Source organism: Pieris rapae, chromosome 13 (assembly GCF_905147795.1).
Source record: "Pieris rapae chromosome 13, ilPieRapa1.1, whole genome shotgun sequence".
In the NCBI taxonomy this organism is placed as follows: Eukaryota; Metazoa; Arthropoda; class Insecta; order Lepidoptera; family Pieridae; genus Pieris; species Pieris rapae.
This window is the reverse complement of record NC_059521.1, coordinates 1,660,669-1,686,184: the sequence shown is the minus strand read 5'-3', so window position 1 is coordinate 1,686,184 and position 25,516 is coordinate 1,660,669. Positions and strand designations below refer to the sequence as shown.

The window sequence follows — 25,516 nt, the reverse complement described above, 5'->3', positions numbered from 1 at the left end:
TACCTTTTAGGACTGCATGTAACAATAATATGAAAAATAATTTCAAGTTACCTTAGCATTCCCACACCTAACCAGTGTCCCCATAAACGCAATGTTGTCTTTGTTCACTCTTCCAGCGGATGCTTTATTCGGCAGAACACTTTTCACTGCCGGCTCTGTTTCACCAGTGAATGACGATTCATCAATTGCCAAATCAGACGATTCGTACAATCTTAGATCGGCTGGTACCCGGTCGCCAACATTTAGATGCACTATGTCGCCTGGTACTAGGTTTCTTGCCAGAAAATGTTCGAGGCTACCTTCTCGGAGGCTAGAAAGAGGGGTAAAGTTGATGTAGAGTTTTATATGACATTCGTCATATTTAACCCCACTTTCCTTCCTATGTAACTTTTTTTTGTATATAAAATAGGGGTGGCAAACTAGCCTGCGGAACGCCAAAAAAGGCAGCCATCGCAACTCATAGACAAGCATTTTTAGTGGGTACTTTGCCGGCCTTTGAGGGAGATGCCGAGATGACGCTAGAATTTTGAATAGTTGGAGGTCGACCAGGGAAGAAACAAAAAATCTTACCAATTGCAACTGGGCGGGACAAGCTTATTCAGTTCCTCAAGAGATTTCTCAGATCGATACTCCTGGACGAAAGCTACCGTTACCACGATCATGATTGCCACTGTTATGGACACCGCATCATCGAATTGCTTCATACAAATGCTTACGACAGCGGATCCTGAAAGCAAATGTTCGTAAGTGGTACGGGGGCTTCATACTATGTTCTGAAAATGAGACTGTTATCGAAAATTGTTAAATTACGTTCTGTTTAATTAAAATGATTATTGATAACATAATACTACAATCACAGCTAGATAATAATTACATGGATTTTGTATTGTTAAAAACTTAACGCATAGCGATAAAGACGCCAACATAATGTATGATAAAATCAATCAATCAAATCATTTATTCCAATTAGACCACCTGAAATGGCACTTTTGAACGTTAAATAAAATATAAAGATGATTCTAGTTGCCCCTTCCGAAAGGTTGTTTCGTGTGGAGAAGAATGAGCAAGAAACTCCTAGGGCCTGTTTCAAAATGTCCGGATAAGTTCCAAATAAGCTATTTGTTACTTATTTGTAGGATAAACAGTATTTTTGCGTTTCACTACTGTCACATAGCGCTATTTGTCATGAAATGCCAAGTATCTTATTCGGAACTTTTATCTTTCGAATAATTTATGTGTTGCAAAGCTATTTGGCACTTTATCCATACATTGTGAAACAGGCCCTTACTCTTTTAAAATATAATTTACAATATTTGTATACATTAGTTAAATAATTATATGTGAAGACAATGTACTCCCAGAATAAAATTACTACACACTATTGTATTGTTAGTATACATGTTCCTCAGATATTTACAAATATTTAAACCGTAGAATATTATACATTACAGAGTAATAAAAAAACAATAAAACTGTGTGAGATAAACATTATACAACAAAAAAATATCAAGCAAGTTTTTATCAAGGCTCTAAGATTGTCCTATGGAGCAAGACCAGCATGTTTCCAAGCATTCTTATCTTGAATATAATCCTCTTATTTGTATGCTTGTTACAGAGTGTACTTTTATTAAAAAAAAAAAAATTTTCGTCCTGATATATTCAAGGTATTTTATTGTAACATTTAACACAATACCCCAAGAATGAATTTAAAGTAAACAATCTTTCATGTGTCTGTATTTTCTCTTTGTTCGTTCAGAGCTCCCGCGAGTGTCAACGGAAAAGAGGTTCTTATTCCAAGGAAGAATTGCACATGCTTACATATTTGCATCAAATTTCTTATATTAAAAGAAAAACTAAGATTTGCGTCATACTGAAATTATTACTTCAATCTATTATTCATTTTACAAACATAGAAGATGTTTGAATTTCGAACACAATTCCTATTCGAAGTTTCAGTTTGTAAACGTACACATTGAGAATACAATAACGCAAAATCAATGAAATTTCGTTTGATATAGCCCATATCATTTAGCCACGCCCAACACTGTTTATACCGATACAATACTTATTAAATCGATCGGCAGTTTTCTATTGTACGTTGCAACACTATTGTATGTATACTGATATTATTATTGTCTATACCAGCAGAGTGAAAGGATTAAAGCTTTAGGCGGTCCTAGGTTTGGCTGTCAAACCAATTTCTCGATCAAATATCGACAGCATGTTAAACTCAAAAACTTCTGTTTGCTTATCACCTACTTGCCTATAAAGAATTATTATTGTGCACGCACTATGGGACAAAAAAGACTAAAGCGTATGTTAACTTTAAGAAATTTTTAATATGACTATGATAATGACTCTACCCAAAAAAAAAAATTATCGTAAAAACTCTGCTTCTTATGGGGAACAAAACTTATATTCCACCAACTCAAAAACGTCATGCCGACTAAAGTGATTTTCAAAGATTTTATAAATTGCATTACGAAAAAGTATCACAATACAGCAAGGATATGTTGCCATCGTTAAAGGTACATTGGCATAGGGACCAACTTTTCTAATAACATATGTCTAATTTTTCTTTTTATACATTTTTAATTATTTTTATTACTACTATGTAGGGCAATGAATATAAATACTGTATAAGGTTAATGCTTTTTTTAACTGTATCTATAACTTTTCATTAAGCACCTAAACGCCAATGCCAGAATTGACCTCGGACCTCTAATTACGAGCAATCATGAGTTTAATAACGCGTAAAAGCAATATAGTCAGTTACAACAATGAAGTAAGACTTATATTCGCTTAATAACACACCTATTATACGAATTCATATTAATATTTCAGCCGTTTCAATAGATTCACTAGAAATGGGAGCAGAGTGAATAGGACGCCATTTTTAAAAGCAAAAATAGATACCACAGATTACAATAGAGAACTTTAATGTATGAAAGTTGGGGCATTGTGAGCAAATGCATTGGGATTTGACATTGTAACTTTTGGAATTATCTATATATATAAAAGAAAGTCGTGTTAGTTACACCACTTATAACTCAAGAACGGAAGAACAGATTTGGGTGAAAATTGGAATGGAGGTAGCTTAGAGCCAGGAGACGGACATAGGATACTTTTTATCCCGTTCGGCAGCGTTCCCGTGGGACTTGACATGAAACGTCAGTCACTATAAAACGTGGTATAACAAAAAAGAATAATAAAACGCAAATGATAGCTATGTAATTGACGTATAATGACAGCTATGTAATGACGTATATATGACAATTTGATATTTGTAAGAAATCAATATTCAAAATATTTCTATTAAATAAATAATTAAATGTAATGATAGTGCCATTGCCCATTCGTATAAACAGTGAAGAGAACTATAAAACTCGACATGGTCGTTTGTATTCAGTTCATCCAAATAATGATTAATGTTTCTATTTGTTGTTGTTGTCGAAAGACGCATTTAATCGAGTATTGGAGCGGGAACGTGAATATGATCGCCAGGAATTAGATTTAGTAGTTCAAACGAATGTAACCCTGTTGAATTACCAACAAAAGCAAGTTTATGATACTTTAATGAAGGCAAACGATGATGAAAATGGCAAGACATTCCTCATGTCATTAGTTTTAGCAACTGTTCGGGCGAGATCCAACATAGCGGTTGCAGTTGCTTCTTCTGAAATAGCAGTCACATTGTTAGAAGGATGCCGTACGGCTCATTCAGAATTAAAATTACCGTTAAATCTTCAAACTATTGAAGAACCAACGTGTAATATTGCAAAACACTCAGCAATGGCAAAAGTTTTAGCGGCATCGAAAATCATCATCTGGGACGAATGCACAATGGCGCATAAACGTGCATTAGAAGCACTTAACCGAACATTAAAAGATTTACGCAATGACTCAAGATGTTTTGGAGGAGCAATGATTTTACTGTCTGGCGATTTCCGCCAAATACTGCCAGTAATTCCAAGATCTACGGCTGTCGACGAAATAAACACTTGCCTCAAGTCGTCAAACCTATGGCGCTATGTGAAGAAACTGCAGCTGACAACAAACATGAGAGTTACATTGCTTAATGATACATCTGCTGAAGATTTCTCGGAGCAATTGCTGACTATCGGTAATGGTCAAGTACCTGTCGATGAATGGAATCAAAAGACGAACTTATCAACAATGTGTTTCCAAACATTATTTCTAACTACAAAAATAATGAAAGGTTGAGTGAGCGAGCAATTTTAGCGGCTAAGAATAAAGATGTAGATGACCTGAACTACATAATTCAAAATAAGATCATTGGAACAATGCTTCATTCAAATCTATTGACTGCGTCACAAATGAAGATGAATCCACCAACTATCCAATTGAATTTTTAAACTCTTTGGACGTGCCTGGCTTACCACCGCACAATTTACGCCTAAAGGTTGGCTCCGTAGTAATCATGCTTCGAAACATAAACCAACCGTGGCACAGTTTTGCAACGGTATGCGTTTGGTGGTTAGAAAATTGAAGAACAATGTAATTTACGCTACGATAATGATAGGAAATCTCAAAGGTGAGGAAGTTCTTATTCCGAGGATCCCGATGATCCCAACCGATATGCCGTTTGAATTTAAAAGACTTCAATTTCCGATACGTCTTGCATTTGCCATGACCATCAACAAATCACAAGGCCAATCCTTAAAAGTTTGTGGTTTAAATCTAGAACATTCATGTTTTTCCCATGGTCAATTATACGTGGCATGTTCACGGGTCGGAAGACCATCAGCGTTGTTTGTTTTTGCGCCTGATAATAAAACAAAAAATGTCGTGTATCACAAGGTACTTAAGTGAAGAACAACCTATGTACTAAAATACAGAAATAATAATGAATGATTAATGTAGGTATTTAATTTTTTTGTATTTTTTCCAATAAAAAAAACAAACTGCTTATTTATTGCCATTAAGGCGGAACAAAGTTCGCCGGGGCAGCTTGTAATTTAATAAAACAGTTGTATTATATTTAAATACATCTTAAAATTCAATTGTTTTACTCGGTTCGTTGTATCCAACGGCTTTTTTATTTAATTCTGGGTGAATATATGACTTTAAACGTTGATATTTATGTATTTGCTTATCAGTATTCTTACAGTTATTACAATTTATACACAATTACATAATATATCTTAAAAATCAGTTAACAATTATTACCTACTCGTAAAAAAATATATATAATAAACTGTAAGATGCATTTATCATTATATTTATTCAATATATACAAGAAATAACAAAGTCATTATCTAAACAAGTATACAACAGTTTTATATATTGTTTTTAATTTATATATTCGCTGGTTATTTGTGTTATAAACTGAAAGTATACGAGATGTGACTGAGTTAGTACATCTGTGAGATCAAACACCACGTTTTTTAGATTCTATCACTGCACTAACCTTAGATATTACTATATAGGGTCATTACCTTATATGTAATAATGTTTTATTAAAGAGAGAAAGAAAAGCAATTTACTTTAAAAGTATTTCACTCACAATTTTTATTATTATTGTTAGGAAATGGCGAAGGTGATAAACGTAGAAGATTTTATTCTATTCGTAATAAATTTTCCTTAGTAATTAGCAACCCGTAATGGGCGGCGGTATCACTTAACACCAGGTGAGCCTCCTGCCCGTTTGCCCCCTGTTCTATAAAAAAACCGTTTTCGGTGTAAGTAAATGAATATTATATATAACGTAGGAAAAAAATGTTAAGTCTTTTAAAGGTCTAACCGTGGTTCGAGAAGTTTACCAAAAATTTAAAAACTAATAGCTTATTCAATGTTATTATTGTAAAAATAAAAATTTGTTGTACATTATCCTTCTTTGTTATCGCGTATATCGCTGTGTAATTCAAATCAATGCGAAACCAATGCGGAATCTTATCAATTATCTCGACATTTACGATGACTAGCTTTCTTTAGAAATTTTAGTAGTAATCTAGTTTTTTAAACGCAAATCTTAGGTATCTGGAAATCATGTGCTGGGGAGTCCATTTATCAAGGCTGAAAACTAGTGGTTCGGTCATATTTGGATAATTTAGGACAAAGTCGGGAGTCAAAGAAGGAAAACATGTTAAGTTCCCAAAATACCTGGTGGTTTTTGTGGCACCATAGTGCATTTTATATACGACTTTGGTGTTTCATATTTTATCAAAGTTATCACTACACATTGTAGCACCACTGACTTATAGACTCAAAAGAGATTTTAGTGTCTTCGAGAACATCTCCTTCCTTTTTAATTTTTTATATTAAAATAAGTAAATGAAACCTTTTTATATAATCTAATAAATTGAATACCCAGTCTATTATTAGATAGCCTAACGTTAACCAACAAAAAGTAAATAGAAATCTACTTTTATATGCATTTGTCGCGCTTCTAAACAAGGCTATGGTTATATTTATACAAACAGCGGTTTTCTAATGTATTATATCATGATTTTATATATCATTCTGTAAAATAAATTAATTAAAAAAAAATAACTGTCAGGGTTCGCAGCTCTTCTAAAAAAAATATCGGCACATATTGTCTCTGATTGCGACGAGGTGCATGGACCGCAGTCTTAACCGACTGTCACCTCTCTCTCTTTCTCTCTGTCTCTCTCTCTCACACACTGGTAGTCAGTGTCCACTATACTAATGGTTTAATGTACTATAACAATGATATAAGGTTTTAGAAAATTTTGAAAAAGTGGTAAAATGATCTATGCACTTAAATTATTAATAAAAATTGGTTAAATTTTATTGATATCATATCATAATGTCATATCATTACTTCATCTCGTGTTCTACTTCTGATGTCTAGGCCTACTCCGACATATTCATTTCTAGAATTTTATAGAATATGTTATAACACATATAAATGTGTTATGGTTACAGGACATTTCTTATTACAAAATGTCCGCCATAGTTTGACCGATTTGTGTTATCTTTAATAAAAAATCACAACGATAAGAATTATTTTTATCAAATTAGAAAATCTATGTTTAACAAGTAGCACAGTTTTATTTACACAAAACGATAGTTTAAAATGTGTCATAGCCACGTGAGAGGTGTGAAAGTGCGTTGCCGGCTTTTAATTTGTATGCTCTTCTCGATAAGGCTTTATGTTGTCACGGTTCTTAAGTTAGGCTCGTAATGTTTAATGATGCCTCAACGCCACACTTAAAAATACGCTAAATACATAAAAATCATCCTCAAATCTTGTCTGCCTGCCTCACTTTCTATTTTCGTGGTACCATTGCAACTCCGTTATATTATTCAAATTCAGTACATAAAACAGCTTAATTAAGTTTTTAATAAGTGAGAATAACACATCTACAAAAAGCTATTGTCCGTAATGTCAATGAACGATGACTAAATAGAAAAAACCTGTGCAAAAACTGGTTACGTCGCTATTTGACACATTTACGCTGGTTCCTATATACAACTTACAGATATATTTGAATGTCATGCGTCTAAATAAGTACGTAATTCCAAATATATTAATAGTAATATGTATAGATAATATAATTATGTATCTGTCTAGTATTTGAGCAGTTATGGCTTTAGCGTGCGCCTCTGTTATAGTTTCGAATGCCGGCTCGGCTGTGTTATGTGCTACTCTGAGATAAAGATTACAAAGGAAGCCAACAAACTAAAAGTCGACCTCTGTGTGACAGGCAAAAAATGCTAATCACTTATTTGTCTGAAAATTATGTATTTGTTTATACTTCGCCACTATAATATAATGTTGTTTAATGTGTTGTTTGTATTTCTTTAGCAACGAAGTGTATAAAATAAATAAATAAAATAAATAAATATAATATACACACTTATACATATATAAAAAAAAACAAAAAGTAGGTTACATAAGTTATTAGGCAACGGGCGGCCTTATCGCTAACAACCCGAATATGGAACAATTAAAAAAAGAAACACCTACAGAGAGTAAAGTACAAATGCACAATTAATTAGCAAAAATAAACTCAATAATAAATCTAAAGAAAAATATAAATAATATGTATGTACACAGACATGTAAATACTCCGCCAAAGGTTAATCGACTCAAAATTAATATATATAAGTAGCAGCTAAGTACGACCTACAAGACTAAACTTCTACACACATAAACAGTTGTGTGTAGAAGGAAATTGATAACTTAAATTAGGGCCAGTTCTCATATCAAGCCTGTAGAACGAAATAAACATTTGCATGAGACTGAATAATTCAATAATTAATTAATTAATTACAAAGATATGTGGTAATTACGAAGATATTGTATCTACACACATAAACAAAATTTGTATCCTTAAATACAAAAAATAAGTTAAAATCGTTTATGAAACAGGTAAAAAAAGCACTTTTTATTATTTCTACGACAAGTGGAACTAAAATTGTAATAACTAAACGCATTTTAATTTATATTTTAACGTTACGTATATAATATTTTATAAATGTTATTACATTTGGAATCCAAATAGCTTTCAGCACAGAAAATATTCTACCACATCTTACCTAACAACAGAAGTATCAAAGGGTTCTGGAACTGCTCGATGTACTTCTTCCATAATGGATCTTCCTCTTTCACCTGGAACTCGTTGGGACCCACGAAGTTCATACGATCATTTGCGTCTCGCCATGATAGACCCCGTCTGACATCCACTTGCAGACGATCAGCCACCTGAGATAAGAAGTATGCGTCAAACGAGTTAAAATATAATAAACTACCCAAAATACAAAAAAATATTACTTCTTTCAATTCATTCTTATCGAATCTAAGTAAATATGTTAGACAAAATAACTTTTAAATTCATTTCTTACAATGTTTTGTTTCATATTTCTTTGGTTACTTTTACTTTTAAGTTTATTGCATGTACAACTTTTTACTGTAATTCTTTTAAGAACGTCTTCAATGTAATGTTAATATAAATCTCTATATGTATTACCCCCATGCCTTTTTTGAGAAATAAAGTGATTAAACCTACATCTATTTACACAGGTCTTTAATATTATTCATTATATTCGGAGTACAGCACATGTGTTTTAATCTTACGTTTTATAATATTGTTTATAACAGACGCTTGAAAAATGTATTGGATTTTGGCCATACGACAATGCCAAAAGAGAAAGAGTTTTTATGCGCACTTAGTCATAAAATCCTCTGCTGCGAAGCTATTTGAGTTGTTACATATCCCATCCACATTATTTAGTTATTATTAACATAATAGTCCCAGCTGAATTCTATTGTATTAGGTTCTTAACAACGACGTCATCGGCTGTTACGACTATCGGTTTTTACGACCAAATCTGAGTAGTCCCTTCGATGTAGTTATAACAGAATTTTGACTGTATTTGTTCCCATGTAATTAGCCCTCTGTCAAGTTATCCCTCAGATATAATAACCGCCCATTTTTTCAATTAAATTCCCATTCTTCCGTCATCCAGTGAGTATGTAATTTTAATAAACAATTTGTTTGTAAAATTTATTCGTACAACGGCGTACATGACCTTTTTGAAAGTCGCACGCTATCGCCAAAAGTCAACAATTTTTGTAATTACTATTAATAAGACATAATATCCTAATATAAAATATAATATAAATAAAATATATAAGCATCCGATTACTAATTTACCACCTCAGTACAGTGTATTATAGATAAACTAATATATATAAACATATCAAAAAAAACCAGCTAAAGTCAAAATTATTACAGATCAATGACCTAGCGTTTGAGTAACGGTGTTAGGTAACACGGAAAGTTATTTACATTGCCATATATTAAAGATAACTCAAACTCAAAATAACGTTATTCATATAGGCAACCAAGTACACTTATTAACGTCAACAGAAATTATGTTAAGATGATTCAGAATTTATACCAGTTTACAAATCAAGGGCGTGCAAGAACTGGCAAGAAACTATCCACAACATTTTTTACCATCTGAGATAGAAATCTTAATCCAAATATTGATAAAAGTGTCCCATTAACCAATCAACAAGCTACCCATGGTAGGTCGGATCGGTGTATGTGGATAGACCTTTGTATGAAAATTACAGCTCAACTGTGCCAATGTCTTATCTTAAGATTTTAACTTACACCAGTTTTTAAAATAATTAAAAAGTTATTTAATATGTTTTAAACACAGACATGTATATTTTAATATTATTTGTACGGTTTTATTTACTTTATTTGGTTTATTAAATAGGAGTGTTAAAAGCGAAGGGATTGCATTCTATCCGTCGCCACAAATGGATTGTCTTCGTAGGGTTTGTTTATTGGGATGCAGATAGTAGATCGATTGTTTCTCAAACTCAATCTCAGATTGCTTTTAATCTGAGATTGTGGATTCATTATTGGTTTCGGGCGTTAATCGCTAAGTTTGAGTTTGAGTCATACAAATTGTTTGAACTGTAGCAAATCAATCCCAAACATTAGAATCATATAAGTACTCGTAAAATTTATAGAAATATTTATTGAACACTTTACGTTTTTGAATCCATTCAATAAAAATTTTCTTATTTAGCTTGGGAGTTTGTAGAATACAGTTACGAAACGAATACGCCTTAATTAGTAGATAAATATTTAAATAAGTAGATATACGCAAGTATTAAAAAGAGGAACTATTTAAATTATAAATACATATAATAATTTTCATCCCCATCAAAAGGCCGCAAGCCAGCGAGCCCTCTGGCATAGTCCATGGACGGCAGTACCTATCACTTAACATCGGGTGACACTTTTCTATTTAAAAAAATCCCATATTTCAATAGCGTAAAGATTACTTTAGTACCTACTAATAGTAGGTACTAAAGTAATCTTTATATGACGTTTCCCGTTAGCAGGTCATTCTATATAATTTCGTAGAAATTAATAAACTATTGCATTTGCAAGAGGTGACTTTATTTTTTACGTTTATTGCCTTGTTTGGTTTTTATAGATCTTAAGTGGTAGTAAAATTTAATGCCTGTTCAACTGCCACAAAAGTCATAAAACACACGACCATAATGAAACATAAAATACACATACAACATATACACTTGACGTAGTACGTAAAGTGCATGTTTTAATCACTCTCGCGTCCCCTTAAAAATAAATTAACTCGACTATTCTCTTGAGGAACTTTGCGAAAAATGAGAAAATATTTTTTAAAGAGTAAACGGGAAGGAGGCGCTCTTGATGTGACGAGATATGATGTGATTTCAAAATTCAAAGTTCCAATTTCAAAATTATTTATAGATAGGTAACACAACGTACACTTATGAACGTCAAAAACGGAAATGTTCTCTATGAAATGCTTATAATTTTACATTTACTACCAGTTCTCAAATCAAGGGCACGTAAAGGAAGAGAAGATCTGGCAATAAACTCCGCCACTCTTTTTAATCACCTAGTTTTTGTTTTACACAATCTTTGTAAGAAGCAACCATTACACTATGTTCCGCATGACATCTTAAGGAATTAATAATAATAAAATAAAAACAAAGATATGTCCTCTATCAACAGGAGGCATGGTAAAATAAAAGCACGCACACACTCAACAACACGCAAATACGTTGTCGAATTAACTAACATCACCGCATACACAAATTCAAGTACGTACATGTACGCTCGTTCTAGAGTACCGATTCAGTAGTGGATCTACGGACAACGAGGTGATAGGAGTGGAGTTTCATCTCAACGTCCGCTGATGAAACGGACACATACAACAATAATATTACATAATATACAACATACCGTATGGCACAGACAATAATACTATTGCCTATATCACTAGAACTTATACGTAGAATGAATTTACAGTTGCAATGTTTCAAAATCGGGGGACCTTGATTGGAACAGCTCCAAGTGATTTTCGCTGCAGGAGTTGCGTATTTTTTTTTAATATTGTGTAATGTATTGAAATTCGTAAACAAACCGTCCATTTTCTACTTTTCTATTGGTTATTAGAGACGTGACATTTTGCATAAAAATCGATTATTAATTACTCGATTGCTTTTTTTAGCATGAAAAATCAATAAATACAGAAATAATCAAATTTTTATACTTTGATTTTATCGCAAAAACGAATTTCCGGATTTCGGTTAACAACAAAAAGGAGTTATAAATGATAAACCATGTGAATGTACATATCTGCCCTATGTACGTATCTGCCCAATATAATTAATACAGCTTATATTAAAATGTTAAGTAAATATCAAATTACCTCCTCCCAGCTAAGTATAGAACTCTCAACCGCACTGATCCACATATCTCCTGCGCCTACGCCGACTTCGCTCAATCCTTGTAATCCACTCTCCTCCGGGTTGGAATGCTGAAATTTTATAAAAATTAGTGGCTGACAACTTAAATGTAACCCTTGATAAATATTTATTCATAAATGGTGTGTTATTTGTGAGATTTATTGAGTAATCCTACCGCTAACAATAATTAAATATAATATTATTATATATAAAAAATAATTAGACTAAAGATATAACCATGGATGGAATATGTAATATATACAAAAGAGTACAAACATTTACGAATGGTAAAAAAATATTTAAAATAGGTACCTAATACCAAAGTCGGCTTATGTGATAGTGGGAATGTGAGTGTGTGTGATGCTCATGATGCAGATTATTTAGCGCCATGGAAAATGTTAAAACACCTGAGCAATCGCTAAAAACAAGAAGAGACTTAAACAGTTGCCATATATTTAAGTATGTAATACTAAATTGTCGCTTTATTGTGACAAATGTAACTGAATTAACTATGACAATGTCTGCTTATAGACCTCGATATATAACCTTAATATTATTACCGCTCTACGGCCAAAACCTGCAAGCCAGATAGTATATGATTTTTTATTACAAGCAAGTAGAGCAGCCATCTGTGCCTGATAGACGTCTTACATGAGATTTAAAGACATTTATTCTCATAATAGATATTAGTCACTTACACGAGAACACTTATATGCTAACGTTACAATTTGAAAAAAAAAACACTTGGTAGAACTTGGATGAACTTTCATTTCCGTGGATTAGGATCGCTCAATGGATGGTCTTTTAATCTTAATTTAAATATTGCTAGGCTGCCTACACTTTTTTTATTTTGTGGGAGTCTATTATACCGCAGTACATTTAATGCAAAACTTAACTGAATATTGCCAACATGCCAGGTTTCCTGTATTAGAATATACAATAGTAGATATAGTATTTTTGCACTTCTTCCCTACCTTATCTAATTTAATACATTTTTTTCTTTACTCACAGTGGTTGCCAGAGATCGCTCGAAAGCGAAGGCCACCAGTTGCCCTCCTTTTCATTTCATTATGTTCAATTTGTATATATTGTAATGTAATTGTGTTAATAAATAAAATCAATTAAATAAAAACTCATTTGCCAGCCAGGACTCGAACCCACAATAATCATAAACATATATGTAGAGTGTATATACTCAGGTCTTTATTACTAGACTGATACTGATAAGTTGTTAAATTACCTTTACAAAACACGTTAGGTTAGTTGTAACTTATTAAGATCGCAAATTTATTTATTGATAACGAGTATCAATTATTGTTAATTAATTTTATCGTTGTTCTTTTATTAAGGACTTGTGCTCAATTCTTGTATTGTATATTATCAGATAAGAAAAACGGGAACCCGAGGAGAACAAGAGAAACACTGCAAAATAGGTCACTCATTGAAACGACAACTCGTTCAGAATGGTTCAACCTTTGTCAAAGACGAGATGGCTAGAATTGTTGAACTTGTCATCGTATATTTTTAATATATTTAAATAATTGCTTGGCAGGTAGAAGGAAACCTGGCCGCAGAGGCACGTCCTGGTTAAAAAACTTGAGACAATTCAATTCAAAATCATTTATTCATGTAGGTAACATAATGTACACTTATGAACGTCAAAAAAGAAATATACGTTAAATGCTTCTAATTTTACATTTACTGCCAGTTCTCAAATCAAGGGCGCAGAAAGGAAGAACTGGCAATAAACTCTCCGCCACTCTTTTTAATCGCAAAGTTTTTTCTTTTACAATCAAATCAAGTCAAAGCACCAAGTCATTGTTCCGAAGCGCGGCATCCAAAATTAAAATAGCCAATATGATCGCCAACCTTCGCAAGGAGATGGCATAAGAAAACTGCATTTTTTTATCTTTGGTCATTATTTTAAACGAGGTTCTTATGCGTTGCAAATGGGGTGTCTCTACCTACTCCAGACTCAAGAGAGCTGACAATATCTACTAAAACCTTTTTAGGTGCTTGCAACAGTTACGTTTTTCAATTCTTAACAATCGGCATCGATGCACACTTTATGATCAGATTTATAGTATGTATTCAGTTCATTGGCTAGTAGACTTTTGTTTTTTTTATATTTTGTATTCAATATAATGTAAAGGTGTATGGCCTAAAGGGGCCATTCAAATACTACGTAAGCACTTTAGGGGTGTGGGGGGTTTTTGATTTTATTATTTGGTGATTACGTCAAGTAATTATTTACTTTTCTCCACACATTACTCCCACAATGTATATGCTTGAAAACTCGAGGTATTATCGAGAAATCCTACAAATAATTACGTTTATATACTATTATTGAGAGCTTTGCTTACTTTTGCTGACAAGAGCAAGCTATAAAGGATACCCTTGGTAGAATACACACATTAATGGCTGAACCATACGAAGCAAGTTCAGAAGACATTCTCCCTACCTAGCCCCATTACAAATATATAACAAAGAAAGTAAATATTTAAATTATTTTACGTAGTACATTTGTCACCACACAATATTATGAATTAACTGCGGCTTATGCAAACATGCTTAAATCGATTATTGTATTGAAATCATGAATCACACACATCAGTTACAGTCACACGATTTTAAATTGTGATCAATCAATAATATTAAAACGGGTAAATGCGCACAATACCTACGCATTAAGGTTTAGAATTACATGAAATTTTAATGTTGATAATACATCTGAATATACTTTCTAAATTGTTTTTACCTAAGTTAGGCAAAATTTCAAAAACCTCCTTATCAATAAAAACATCATTGCACTTGATGACTACTCAGCTAACAGCTGTTTAGTAAACACTATTAATAAGATTTGGGGATTATTTTTGTTTAAAACCAGTAAATAACAACAGAACTGGAAAAATGAACAGGATCGAGCCACTGTTATGAAGCAAAATAATGTATTGAACTATTAAGATATAATAATAACTTTTAATATTTAAAACTACTTCTAAAAACAGGTGGTGTGAGTCATAGTTTCCAGTTATTGAATAGTGTATATAATATTATTATCTATTGTTTCAATTTTCATTATGAACAGCTGCTTACAATGCTTAGCTGTCACTATAAATGTTCTGGTGCATTATTTCACACAGTTAAGAATGCATATTTACTATATGGAGTATAATCTTCATAGTCTACAAGTCTACATAGTTAAAATAAATCAATATATTATTTTATTATTTATATGTAAAAAAAAAAATTATTCCTTTCCCTAAATTCTCCTTCAAATACTAGTCTTATAAGTTGATAAGATAAAAATAACTTCAAAATGATGAATTTTATGTAGATTTTATTAGTAAAAAAAAATAATACCTCAACAATCTAGTTGCATCATTCAGAAAAGTTGGCCCAAACTAAGGCATGATTTTACGGATGTAATGACAAATCAAGATGTAGAAACCATCAAGACCAGATGTTGAACTAAAACCTTAAAGTAGATTAGTATAAGAGTATTTACAGCTTAGAAGTGATATTCATTTGACATAATATGCATTTCCAATGGCTTTTTGTAACCTGAAGCCCCCATGGAAGATCTCTTCGTATTTTATATGTATTATTTACATAATATAAGTTAGCTATGTTCATATGTTAGAATTTAAAAAGTGGTCCACAGCCTAAGTAAAATATTTTTCAGATAAATATGTAAACAGCTATTATAAAGGAATGCTGCATATAGAATATGGTTTTTAATTATGCATACTGAGATGTAAGTACAGTATCAATTTTATCAAATAAAGAATGCAATTCATTTGAATAATGTTAATCAAATCTACTCATAAACATAAAGTGATATGTTATAATTTATAGCACAGTATATTATCAATTATCATTTATCAGCATCTAACATTTGATTAAATACTGGTGATTTGTATACTAATTTATAAAAATTATAATTACAAATAAATAATTTCAATTTCATATATTATAAGAAATAAAATCACATATAAAAAACAAAGGCATTGTTTTTTAAATTAATCACTATCATAGTTTTTAAAGTAAATGAAATAGAAGTCATAGAAAACTGCAAGACTTTTACTTTCCAGTAAAAGTAATACACATGAGAAAGTACAGCAATGAGAAACGTCGATATTGCTATGCGCATCCTTACTGCACCTAAACACCATTCCATATACGTGCTCTGCCTAGGACACAAGATAATATCTAGAATAACACCTGCAATTAAAAAAAACTAGGTCGCTCTTAACGTAAAATATAACGAAACGCTTGTGCCGCAATATAAGCTTTTTGTTTTAATGACTTCCAACTTTATTTATAAATGCTATTCCCGGAACTGCCAGAATAACCAAAAGAACTTCGAATCAATAACATCAGAGCAGTATATAAACAAAATCAATAAACCCAACAAAATGTAGCCGCTTACCAAACTTGCCGTATCCTGGCTGTCTAAGGAAAACTTATCACTTTCTTTCCCTCGATGGTCGGAGAAATTTTCATAATTACGAGTAGGACTGTTTTTCATTTTTCACGATGAGTAAAAGCTCTTAGGCCTCAAAATACATTTTCACGCGGAAAATGCACTACTTAGACCAACGATGTTCACAGAGCGACTGAAGAAATTACAAGTCAAATTCAAAATGTATGATCGCATTGCATGACAAACGTCAAAGGTCCAAACTGTCACTATATGTAAATGTCATTGATATGTCGGAAATTTAAAGTAAACTTATGAAATCTTTATATTTTACAATATTTACTTTTTATTTCAATTTAGGCAACGATTACAATACAACTATATAAAGTGTTCATTAATTCAGTTTTGATCTTGTACAAATTGTAAAAAATGGTTTATTTTGGGGACTTATCGATACTGTTGTAGGTTGTGAATTATCCACTACTATCTACTTTATCGGCCAGATCCACTATCTTTTTTATTAAAATCGAGAAATCCTGGTTTAGTGTACCACTTTAGATAGCTTTTCAGATATTTATAAAATTAGGTAATAATCTATTTTATACTTACAGTTTTACTATACTTTGTTTCCGTTTCCGGGGTATCCCAAAGCGGGACTTGAACATAATCTTGCAATCCATCATTTTTCGTACGGCGAAACATGAGATTGAATTCACAGTACAATTAACTTACTATCATGCATTTCTGCATTACACAACACACGTCCAACACACTAGATATTTTTCTTTTACTGAATTAAATATTCAGCGTTTTTCCACTCTACGTGGACTACGTAATTAGCACAACATGATCACGAACCACTGCGATGCCGTCAATACATACAACGATGTAATAAATCTTATCTCTTAGCGATAAAAACTATTTCTTAGAGCCAGTACTTTTACTTCTGCTTAAGATTTTTTACAGTGACATATATGTCACATTCTTACAAGAAAGGCCGGTCAAAAACTTGTATCACTCGATTCGTGATATACTAGTTCAGGGTCATTAACATTAGGTACTCAACAGGGTGATAGTTGTGCCTATTAATTTTGTTCACTTTGAGGAAAACATTAAATGTCAAATAACCAAATAAATTAGTCATTGATCGCAATAATTTTTCTTAGGAAATTCTTTTAAAGAAACTTCGTGCACTCAATTTATACCAAGAGCTGTCGTCGGAAGTCGATGTCGCAATCTTAGAATTGCACGCTATCGTTATATTGACCTGGTGTGAGTGAGATTACCGGCCCAGTTCCTGCTGTCCAAAACTAAAAAAAATCGGTTCTTAGGGGGGCAAACGAGCCTGCGGGACACCCAAAAAGGGCAGTCATCGCAGCTCATTGCCAGCCTTTGAGGGATGAGTAAGCGAATTTTGAATAGTTGTAGGTCGTATCTCAGGGAAGTCCCCCACCGGAAGTCGATTTCACAGTTCGCTAGTTCACAAAAGAAAATGCCCTGTGAAACGGACTGTGCAAGATTTAGAATTCATATGGCTCGTACAGTCTTTTAACTAGGTTAATTTTATATCTAACTTGTTACAAACTAATAATAATTCAAGACTGATATCTAATTAGATTGGTATATTATTTAATTAATAACTTAAAAACACTCTTTTTATATAATATATGTCTCAAACCAATATAGGTTAGATTACATGAATAGTAAGCATGCTCATTTTCCAGTAATAAAAAAAATCTATATACATATTTTAACAATTATCAAACCTCTTTTTATTTGTATACAGTTTAAATGATTTTAATATCACTAAAGGAAAATAAAAGAATCAACTAACATGATTTATTATTTAAATAAAGATTTACTATACACTTATGCCTTCAACCCATCTTGCAATCCATAGCCAGGTCCTGTTGGCTCTTCTGTTAGTGATGTAAGACCTCCAAGGGGCTCAGATGCAAAACGGCCACTCCTTAAACAAATAAATAATAAATATATAAGTAAGATAAATTTAGAACATTTGCAGAAATAACATAGATATTAAACAAAAAGGCCGGTAAATAGTATTTTAACTCTAGAGAAATTTATGGTTGGTTTACATTGTGTACATATTGACTATGTATGTTTATGAGTAGAGTGACTTACACATTTCTGAGACTTGATGGATATCTGTGTTTACCCATGATTTGAACACAAAAAAAAATTGAATGGGCATCCCTACTCATCGGTAAAGAAGACAAAAGGTGTAGAGTAAGAGAAAAATCAGGCGTAAAACTCTTGGTCCCCTTTATAGCAAATATATATATATAGCAAATATATATATATAGCAAATATATATACATATATATATATAGCAAATTAATTAGAAGTAGCCCACCCACTAGTCCCAGGCCCTTTTATAAACTAGATAATCGTTAACTTTATAGAAAGCTCTTTTTACACAGCTTTTCTTTAATACATGTCTTAAATTTATTAAAAGGCCTTTGGTATTTTGTTAAAGAAAAGTATAAAAAAAAAGAATTACTAACTTTAGATAGTCTAATATGAGGCTCATAACAACAGAGTGAAGAGTTAAAAAGTAAGTCCATTTAATAGTTTTATTATATCCTTTTTTGATTATGTCATATTTAATCATACACTGTAGCTACTTATAAGACCTTACACTTTACAAACAATTGTTATTTGTTGTACAAGGGGAATCATAGCACTCTCTTTACAAAGTAAAGTGAATTTTTTTGAATATTCTAAAATCATATGTGTGATCTAAATTCAAAATAATTAAAAAGTTGAAAAAAAGTAAGTGTTCGTTTTTTATAACAGTATTGTGGGCTATACGATCAAAGGACTGTCAAAATTGAGCAAATCATTAATGCATTGATAGATCCGTGGCAGGTGGCACATGGAACCAAAGTGCCCAGTGTTTTCTGGTGGCAATCGGAGGAGGCCTTTGCCAACAAAAGGCAAACAGACATGATTGTAGAGGGAATGTATTCAAGTATAAGTTATTTTTTTAATAGTAAACATTTATATACTAGATTAAGTAAAATAGCATCTTGTCTAAATAAAGGCTTATTGTTATTATGTTTTTTTATGGTGAGGATAGTTATATATATTTTATTTTATTGGTAATATTTGTCAACTAATTTTATATATTTTAATATGTATTTCATTTCTACCTTGGACCAGGTTTAGGTTTTTCATCCCGTTTCAGTTTTTCAATGATTTCCTTGGTGTCTTCTACCGTGAGATCTTCCTGCAATAACAGAATAGTGCAAATATAAATACAAATAAAGAATCATGTTATAAGGAGTACTTTTAATAATATGGATTCTCAAAGAACCTAGTCCAACACAATCAACAAAATATGAATTAAAAAAAATCTATTGACGTCTGATACCATGCAATTTGCTTGTGTTGTATGCAGTTGATCTCTGGTCACTCTGGAAACATCAGTTTCATCTCAGTTGGAGAGCAGACCATTTTAGGAATCTTAATTTTTTTATTTCAGCCAGGATAACCAAGATGATACATGTTATCACTAAGTTACAACGATTTGTAAAATACATTTAGAAAACATTGGTATCAACGGCGGATCCAGGGGAGTCTCATGGGGGTCATGACCCGCCTGAGCTAGTTTCAGGACTTAGTGGGAACATAATGATTTTATTTCAATATTTTGTCACCATACAAATTGTTTTAAACTACATACGGTCAGTATTTTATGAATTTAATGTAATATAATAACTTTATAAGTATATTAGCAAACGTATAAGTCCTTTACTTGACCACGACTATGTGACCTGGTGCCAAACCTGATGATTGGTATGAACCAATTTTTATAGTAAAAATTCTAATTAAAATGCATTACTTACATAGTAGTCATCGTTCACTTGAACCATTGGTGCATTGACGCAAGCTCCTAAGCACTCAACCTGAAAATTTTTTTCTTTATTTTTTAATTAAACACGGCTGAACTTTAAATGAGTAAAGTTAAAATAGAGTTCAATAATATTCCAATTGCAAAATTACTATTATACACGCCGAGGTTAAGAAATAGATATAAAGAAAAAATTATGGGCACCGCACACAAACCTCAGAGATTGAAAATTTTCCACAAGGGCTGTTGCCACCGACTTCACATCCGGTAGCATCTACGAGGGCTTTAAGGACAGCATCAGAACCTCGAAGCCAGCATGGAGTGGTGGTACATACTTGGAGATGGTACTTTCCAATTGGCCGTCTGTAAATATATTTTAGAAAAAATACTAATTGTAAAGTTATTTAATACTCAAATTCAAGAGTGATGAAGAGTTTACTGCCAAATTTTGTTCAGCCTTGATTCAAGTATTGACAATAAATGTAAATTTAGAAATACAGTCAAAACCTGTTATAACAACATGAAAGGGACTAGTTATATTTGGTAAAAATCGGCATCGTCAGGTGTTACCGATAGTCGTAACAGCCCATGATGTTGTTATTACATACCTAATACCATAGTATTTAGCCAGGACCTTTGATTTTGGTCAATATAACCAATATGTTGTTCAATAGATGAAAGAATAGATGTCTTTCGTTCAGTTTTGACTGGTATAATTTTTTTACTGACATTAAGTCACCTACATTAATAAATTTTACTTTGATTAATTGATTTGTTTGAAAGGAATTATGTTCCTTAACAGTGCCACTTATTTACTTTCTCTTTCTATAGCAATAGCTATATTGGCTTCAACATTCTTGTATACAGTTTTGATGAATTTGAATAGTAAATAATAAATTAGTACTAAAATGTAAGGTCATATAAAACCTCATCTGTAATAGGTAATAGGCTGGTTATAGTATTGTTTGGTATGTAAGTTGTGAGACCTTGTGTATTATATTTTTGCAATAAAAATAGAATTTAAGGGTTTATAATATGTCAATCAATAAGTATATATAGTGCAGTATATACAGATGCTAAGTGTTCATACATTGTTTTGATATTAAAAAATAAATAAATGGCGAGGAATATATAGCACCTTATGGACACTTAAATAAGTAAAGGTAAATTACCATATCTTTGTTACTTTCAAATAAGTAAGACTCCAGAACATACCTAATAAACATAGTATAGAAGGTTGCAACTTCATAAACTCTCATTCTGGGAAGGTTTAACAATTCTGCTACTTTATGCATAGCAGATATGGGTAACCAGCCTCCATTCTGACGTTGGGCTAAATCTAGCAATGGTATCATTGCACCACGCTTGTGGCCTTCAGGGTAAATAGCTAGGAGAGCATCAATTCTCTGAAAAAAATTATTTAAAAATTTGATTTAACACTTATATAGCAATGTTACTTTGTATTAATGAAATTATTTAGGTTGAATTCACTTATTTTCACCATACAACCCATACTTCACTATACAAAGTTACAATTTCTGTTTTTTTTTTATTGTATACAGAGAAAAAAGTATTATCGAACAAAAAAAGTATTCTAATCCGTCATGTTTTAGAATTCTTCTAATTTCAAATTTTGTAAAAATCACCTGTTTGTTTTCTGGTGTAAATTCGAAGGCAATGTTTGGATTATCTTCAGGAGTGTCTCTGTGCACGAAAAGACTGTCATGGTGAAGAGTAGAAGACGTTTGTAGGGCTCTAGAAGACGCTCTCCACTTGAAAATAAAAGCACAATATTCGTGATAACAGGAGTGTCAATATTATGTAATGCGTTTATTACATGTACGCAGACTTGTGAATTGAAACCTACCAAGCCTTGAACGCCAGATCTCAGGCTGGACAGCATGATTATTATTTTAATAAATAATTATTGCGAAACACAGTTCGCGAAGAAACCTTCGTGATTTTATTTTTTTGTTCGAAATTCGAAATATTATTTGACATGAGACATCTGACTTTGATAATTGACAATAATGACATTGTTTGTTAAATTGGATGGTTTTCGTTTTAAAATCAATTTTTATTATAACGCCGTGTGCGATTTTTTTTTAAATTTTAATAAAATTTGATTACCTAAGTGATATGATTTCTAGAAGAAAATACAACTCAGTAAAAATATTTATATTAAAATCATATCAAAATAATAAATATAACTCCTGATGAAAGAGTTGTGCAATGTTAAGATAAATCTTAGTTAATTTACCTAGGACTGAAGACAAAATCACTTTTCGACAGGCGCGGCCTACTAATGCTATGAAATAGAAATTCAATTTGTATGGGATCATTCCCATACAAATTTGTATCTAGTTCATAATGTCATCATTAGCTGACGCTTTGTCATATGACCGTTTTCGTTTGGTGTTGGTACGTTAGCTTAATTTAGCTGTTAATCTCAATCATAATTAACTGTCAACATCTATGAACCTTGGTGTGATGTGGATACCATGAAACTTATCAAACTACAAAAATGTATAAATCAACAGCACTCTTCTGTAGTAGATACTATATGTATACCACTATCAAGAATAGTAATTTCGTGACTTAAAAATAAAGTTAGACTGTAATGCTATCATTGACATTGTTGAAGGCATTATCAAGCTCTAGAACTCAATAATACATCTCTCGTTAAGGAAGCGTCCGTAGGATATATTTTAATTCGACCACTTTTCCTCCGACTTTCTTTGCAAATGCGACTACTAAGAAAGTCTTATCTTTATCTACGTTAATACATTACTGAACTCACAAATGACACGTCTTTCTATGGGGAAAATAATTTTCAAATACGGTTCCATAGACCCAAAGGTTATCCCGTACAACCTCACAATCTCTACCTATTCTTAATAATATTATTAAAGATTAGTAAGTGAAATCGAATCAAATAGTTATAATAACGTAAATTTAGTACAGTCACGTTCTAGATCATATGAATAAAAGTTTGTAAACAATTTCCCGTCTGATATCAGACACTTTGGTCACAATGCACTTTCTAAAAATCTCATTCTAACCCCTTTGTCGCGAGCACTCGATATTAATTTCTTATCAATACCTTGTACCGTTATCTCATTTCGTCGGACACCAGTGTGACCAATTGAGCGTTAACCGACTTTTAATAAGGCCTTTTACATTTTATTGAACAAGTGTATTTGAAGATCCCACTAAGAAAATTTTATAAACAATATTAATAACATTAATTTGGCTAGTCTCATATTATAGATTAATTAAAACAATATTTACTGGATCTACACGTATTCTAATAATTATATTTCAATTGATGTGATTACTGAACGACGAAGCAAACGTCAGTAAATATTATAGATACTTTGCTGTTTTCACCAAATACGAATAGGTACAGCGTAAATGTGTTTGGGAATTATATACTTAGATTATATATTTTTTTCCCCTTTCTTGGCCTGCACGGTTTGTGCGTCAGCCATGTACAAAAGTTAGGAAGTGCAATATTAGGTTTATTGGATAGGAAATTCTTAGATTATATAGAAATCGAATACGATCCTAATCAAAGTGTAATAACTACTTAATTTGACGTGCACAGATCATTCGAACGCCAACAAAGTTCAGCATAGCAACGAATTTGCTTCGTTAACCTTTAAAACCATACGAATCCTTTCAGAGCCAATTATTTCAACACGATAAATACTAAGTTCGCTCGCCATTTCTAAAACTGCAGTCGTATGCGGCCGTATCCATAACAACATCGTTGTTTTGCCGATCCCCTATTCATTTTTTGTTTCTTTTAACTTTTTTCACGGAAATGCCGGTTGCGCGGGAATATGGCCTCTATCTCCATGCAAGTATGTGTAGTTTAAGAGGCCTCACGACAATGTGTTATTTTTTTAAAAAGAATACGCTGCTTCGATTCTAGAAGCACGAGCTTTATGCGAAGCCATTGAAATAGATGTTATGGATTTTATGATTTTTGGTTTCGGCTATCGACTATTTTTGTGACGATTCCCCGTATTTGTTAAAGGTATGCCTAGTCGTTATGGGTAAAAAAGAGTTTAGCATTTTAATTTATGGTTTGGATAAATAGGAATTTAAATTCCTACATTACTAATAATCTGAATATCAATAACTATAAAAACTCTGATATATGTACATATAAACAAACTGTTCAATGTTTAATTTAACTTTAATTCATACAAAAAAAACAATTATTTACGACGAAATCAATAATTAGAAATGGCAAGTATAAAGCATAATATATTGGGTTACCCCAAAAAGGTCACTGCCGCTGCTTATGAAAACCCGCAGTATCAGGTCATATCTTTAGAAAATAAAGATATAAAGGTGAGAGCTCAGAACTATTTCAGATATTGTTTGTACTTACCCTCTTTTGGCTTATATAACTTTCATAGGATTCAAATCCCGGCGAAACAAATTAAACAAATAAACACAGTACGCTCACTTGCTGTATAAATTTATAGTGAGACACAAAATGTGTCCATTATCTATATATGTATATATCCCTATAGGACGTTTTTGTGTAAATAAATTTGTTTGGTATTTATTTACTTATTAAAGTTCACCACGTCACATATAATGCTATAGCCTATAACTATAGAAATTGTTACAATATGTCTTTTCTAAAACACACTGTAATTTACTTTAACTTTTTACGAGATTAACCATAAAAAAATACTTTCTACGTTTTCTTAATTACTAAGCAAATAGCTGATTTGGTATCAGATAGGCAATTAACAGTGCTTTTTTTTTAAATTGATCAGCCCACTAGCGAATATATTAAGCTCTGGATAAGTAGTCTTTATTGTGTTATATTCGCAAAGAACTCGAATGAGAGGTGCCTGTACTCCTTGGTTGATTTCGACAGACGAAATTCGGAAAATTCGGCTGATTTTAAATCTTTGGAAAATAATAATTTACGACAGTGTTA

At 32.0% G+C, this 25,516-nt stretch overlaps 2 protein-coding genes across 3 annotated transcripts in view; both read right to left on the bottom strand.

The window, feature by feature from the left end:
• LOC110992644 (calcium-transporting ATPase type 2C member 1) overlaps window positions 1–17,564 on the bottom strand; it is a 28,712-nt gene extending 11,148 nt beyond the window's left edge. The window contains exons 1-5 of one of the 2 annotated variants that reach the window (XM_045630902.1): window positions 17,286–17,564; window positions 12,217–12,324; window positions 8,527–8,692; window positions 571–727; window positions 52–310 (exon numbers count right to left, since the gene is read on the bottom strand). In XM_045630902.1, coding sequence (XP_045486858.1) covers window positions 52–310; window positions 571–727; window positions 8,527–8,692; window positions 12,217–12,324; window positions 17,286–17,378 — 783 coding nt within the window. In that variant the 5' untranslated portion in view covers window positions 17,379–17,564. Of the gene's footprint in view, window positions 1–51; window positions 311–570; window positions 728–8,526; window positions 8,693–12,216; window positions 12,325–16,685; window positions 16,868–17,285 lie in introns of those variants that run through there. The other variant, XM_045630901.1, reaches the window with a different exon arrangement.
• A 937-nt stretch (window positions 17,565–18,501) lies between these two features.
• Window positions 18,502–22,565, bottom strand: LOC110992159 (NADH dehydrogenase [ubiquinone] flavoprotein 2, mitochondrial). Its single transcript, XM_022257870.2, has 7 exons — window positions 22,418–22,565; window positions 22,197–22,322; window positions 21,766–21,956; window positions 20,766–20,913; window positions 20,546–20,605; window positions 19,850–19,926; window positions 18,502–18,645 (listed from the first exon to the last, which is right to left on the bottom strand). Exons 1-7 carry the CDS (start codon window positions 22,451–22,453, stop codon window positions 18,546–18,548), a joined length of 738 nt encoding a protein of 245 aa, XP_022113562.2. The 5' UTR covers window positions 22,454–22,565; the 3' UTR covers window positions 18,502–18,545.
• Window positions 22,566–25,516: the final 2,951 nt, after the last annotated feature.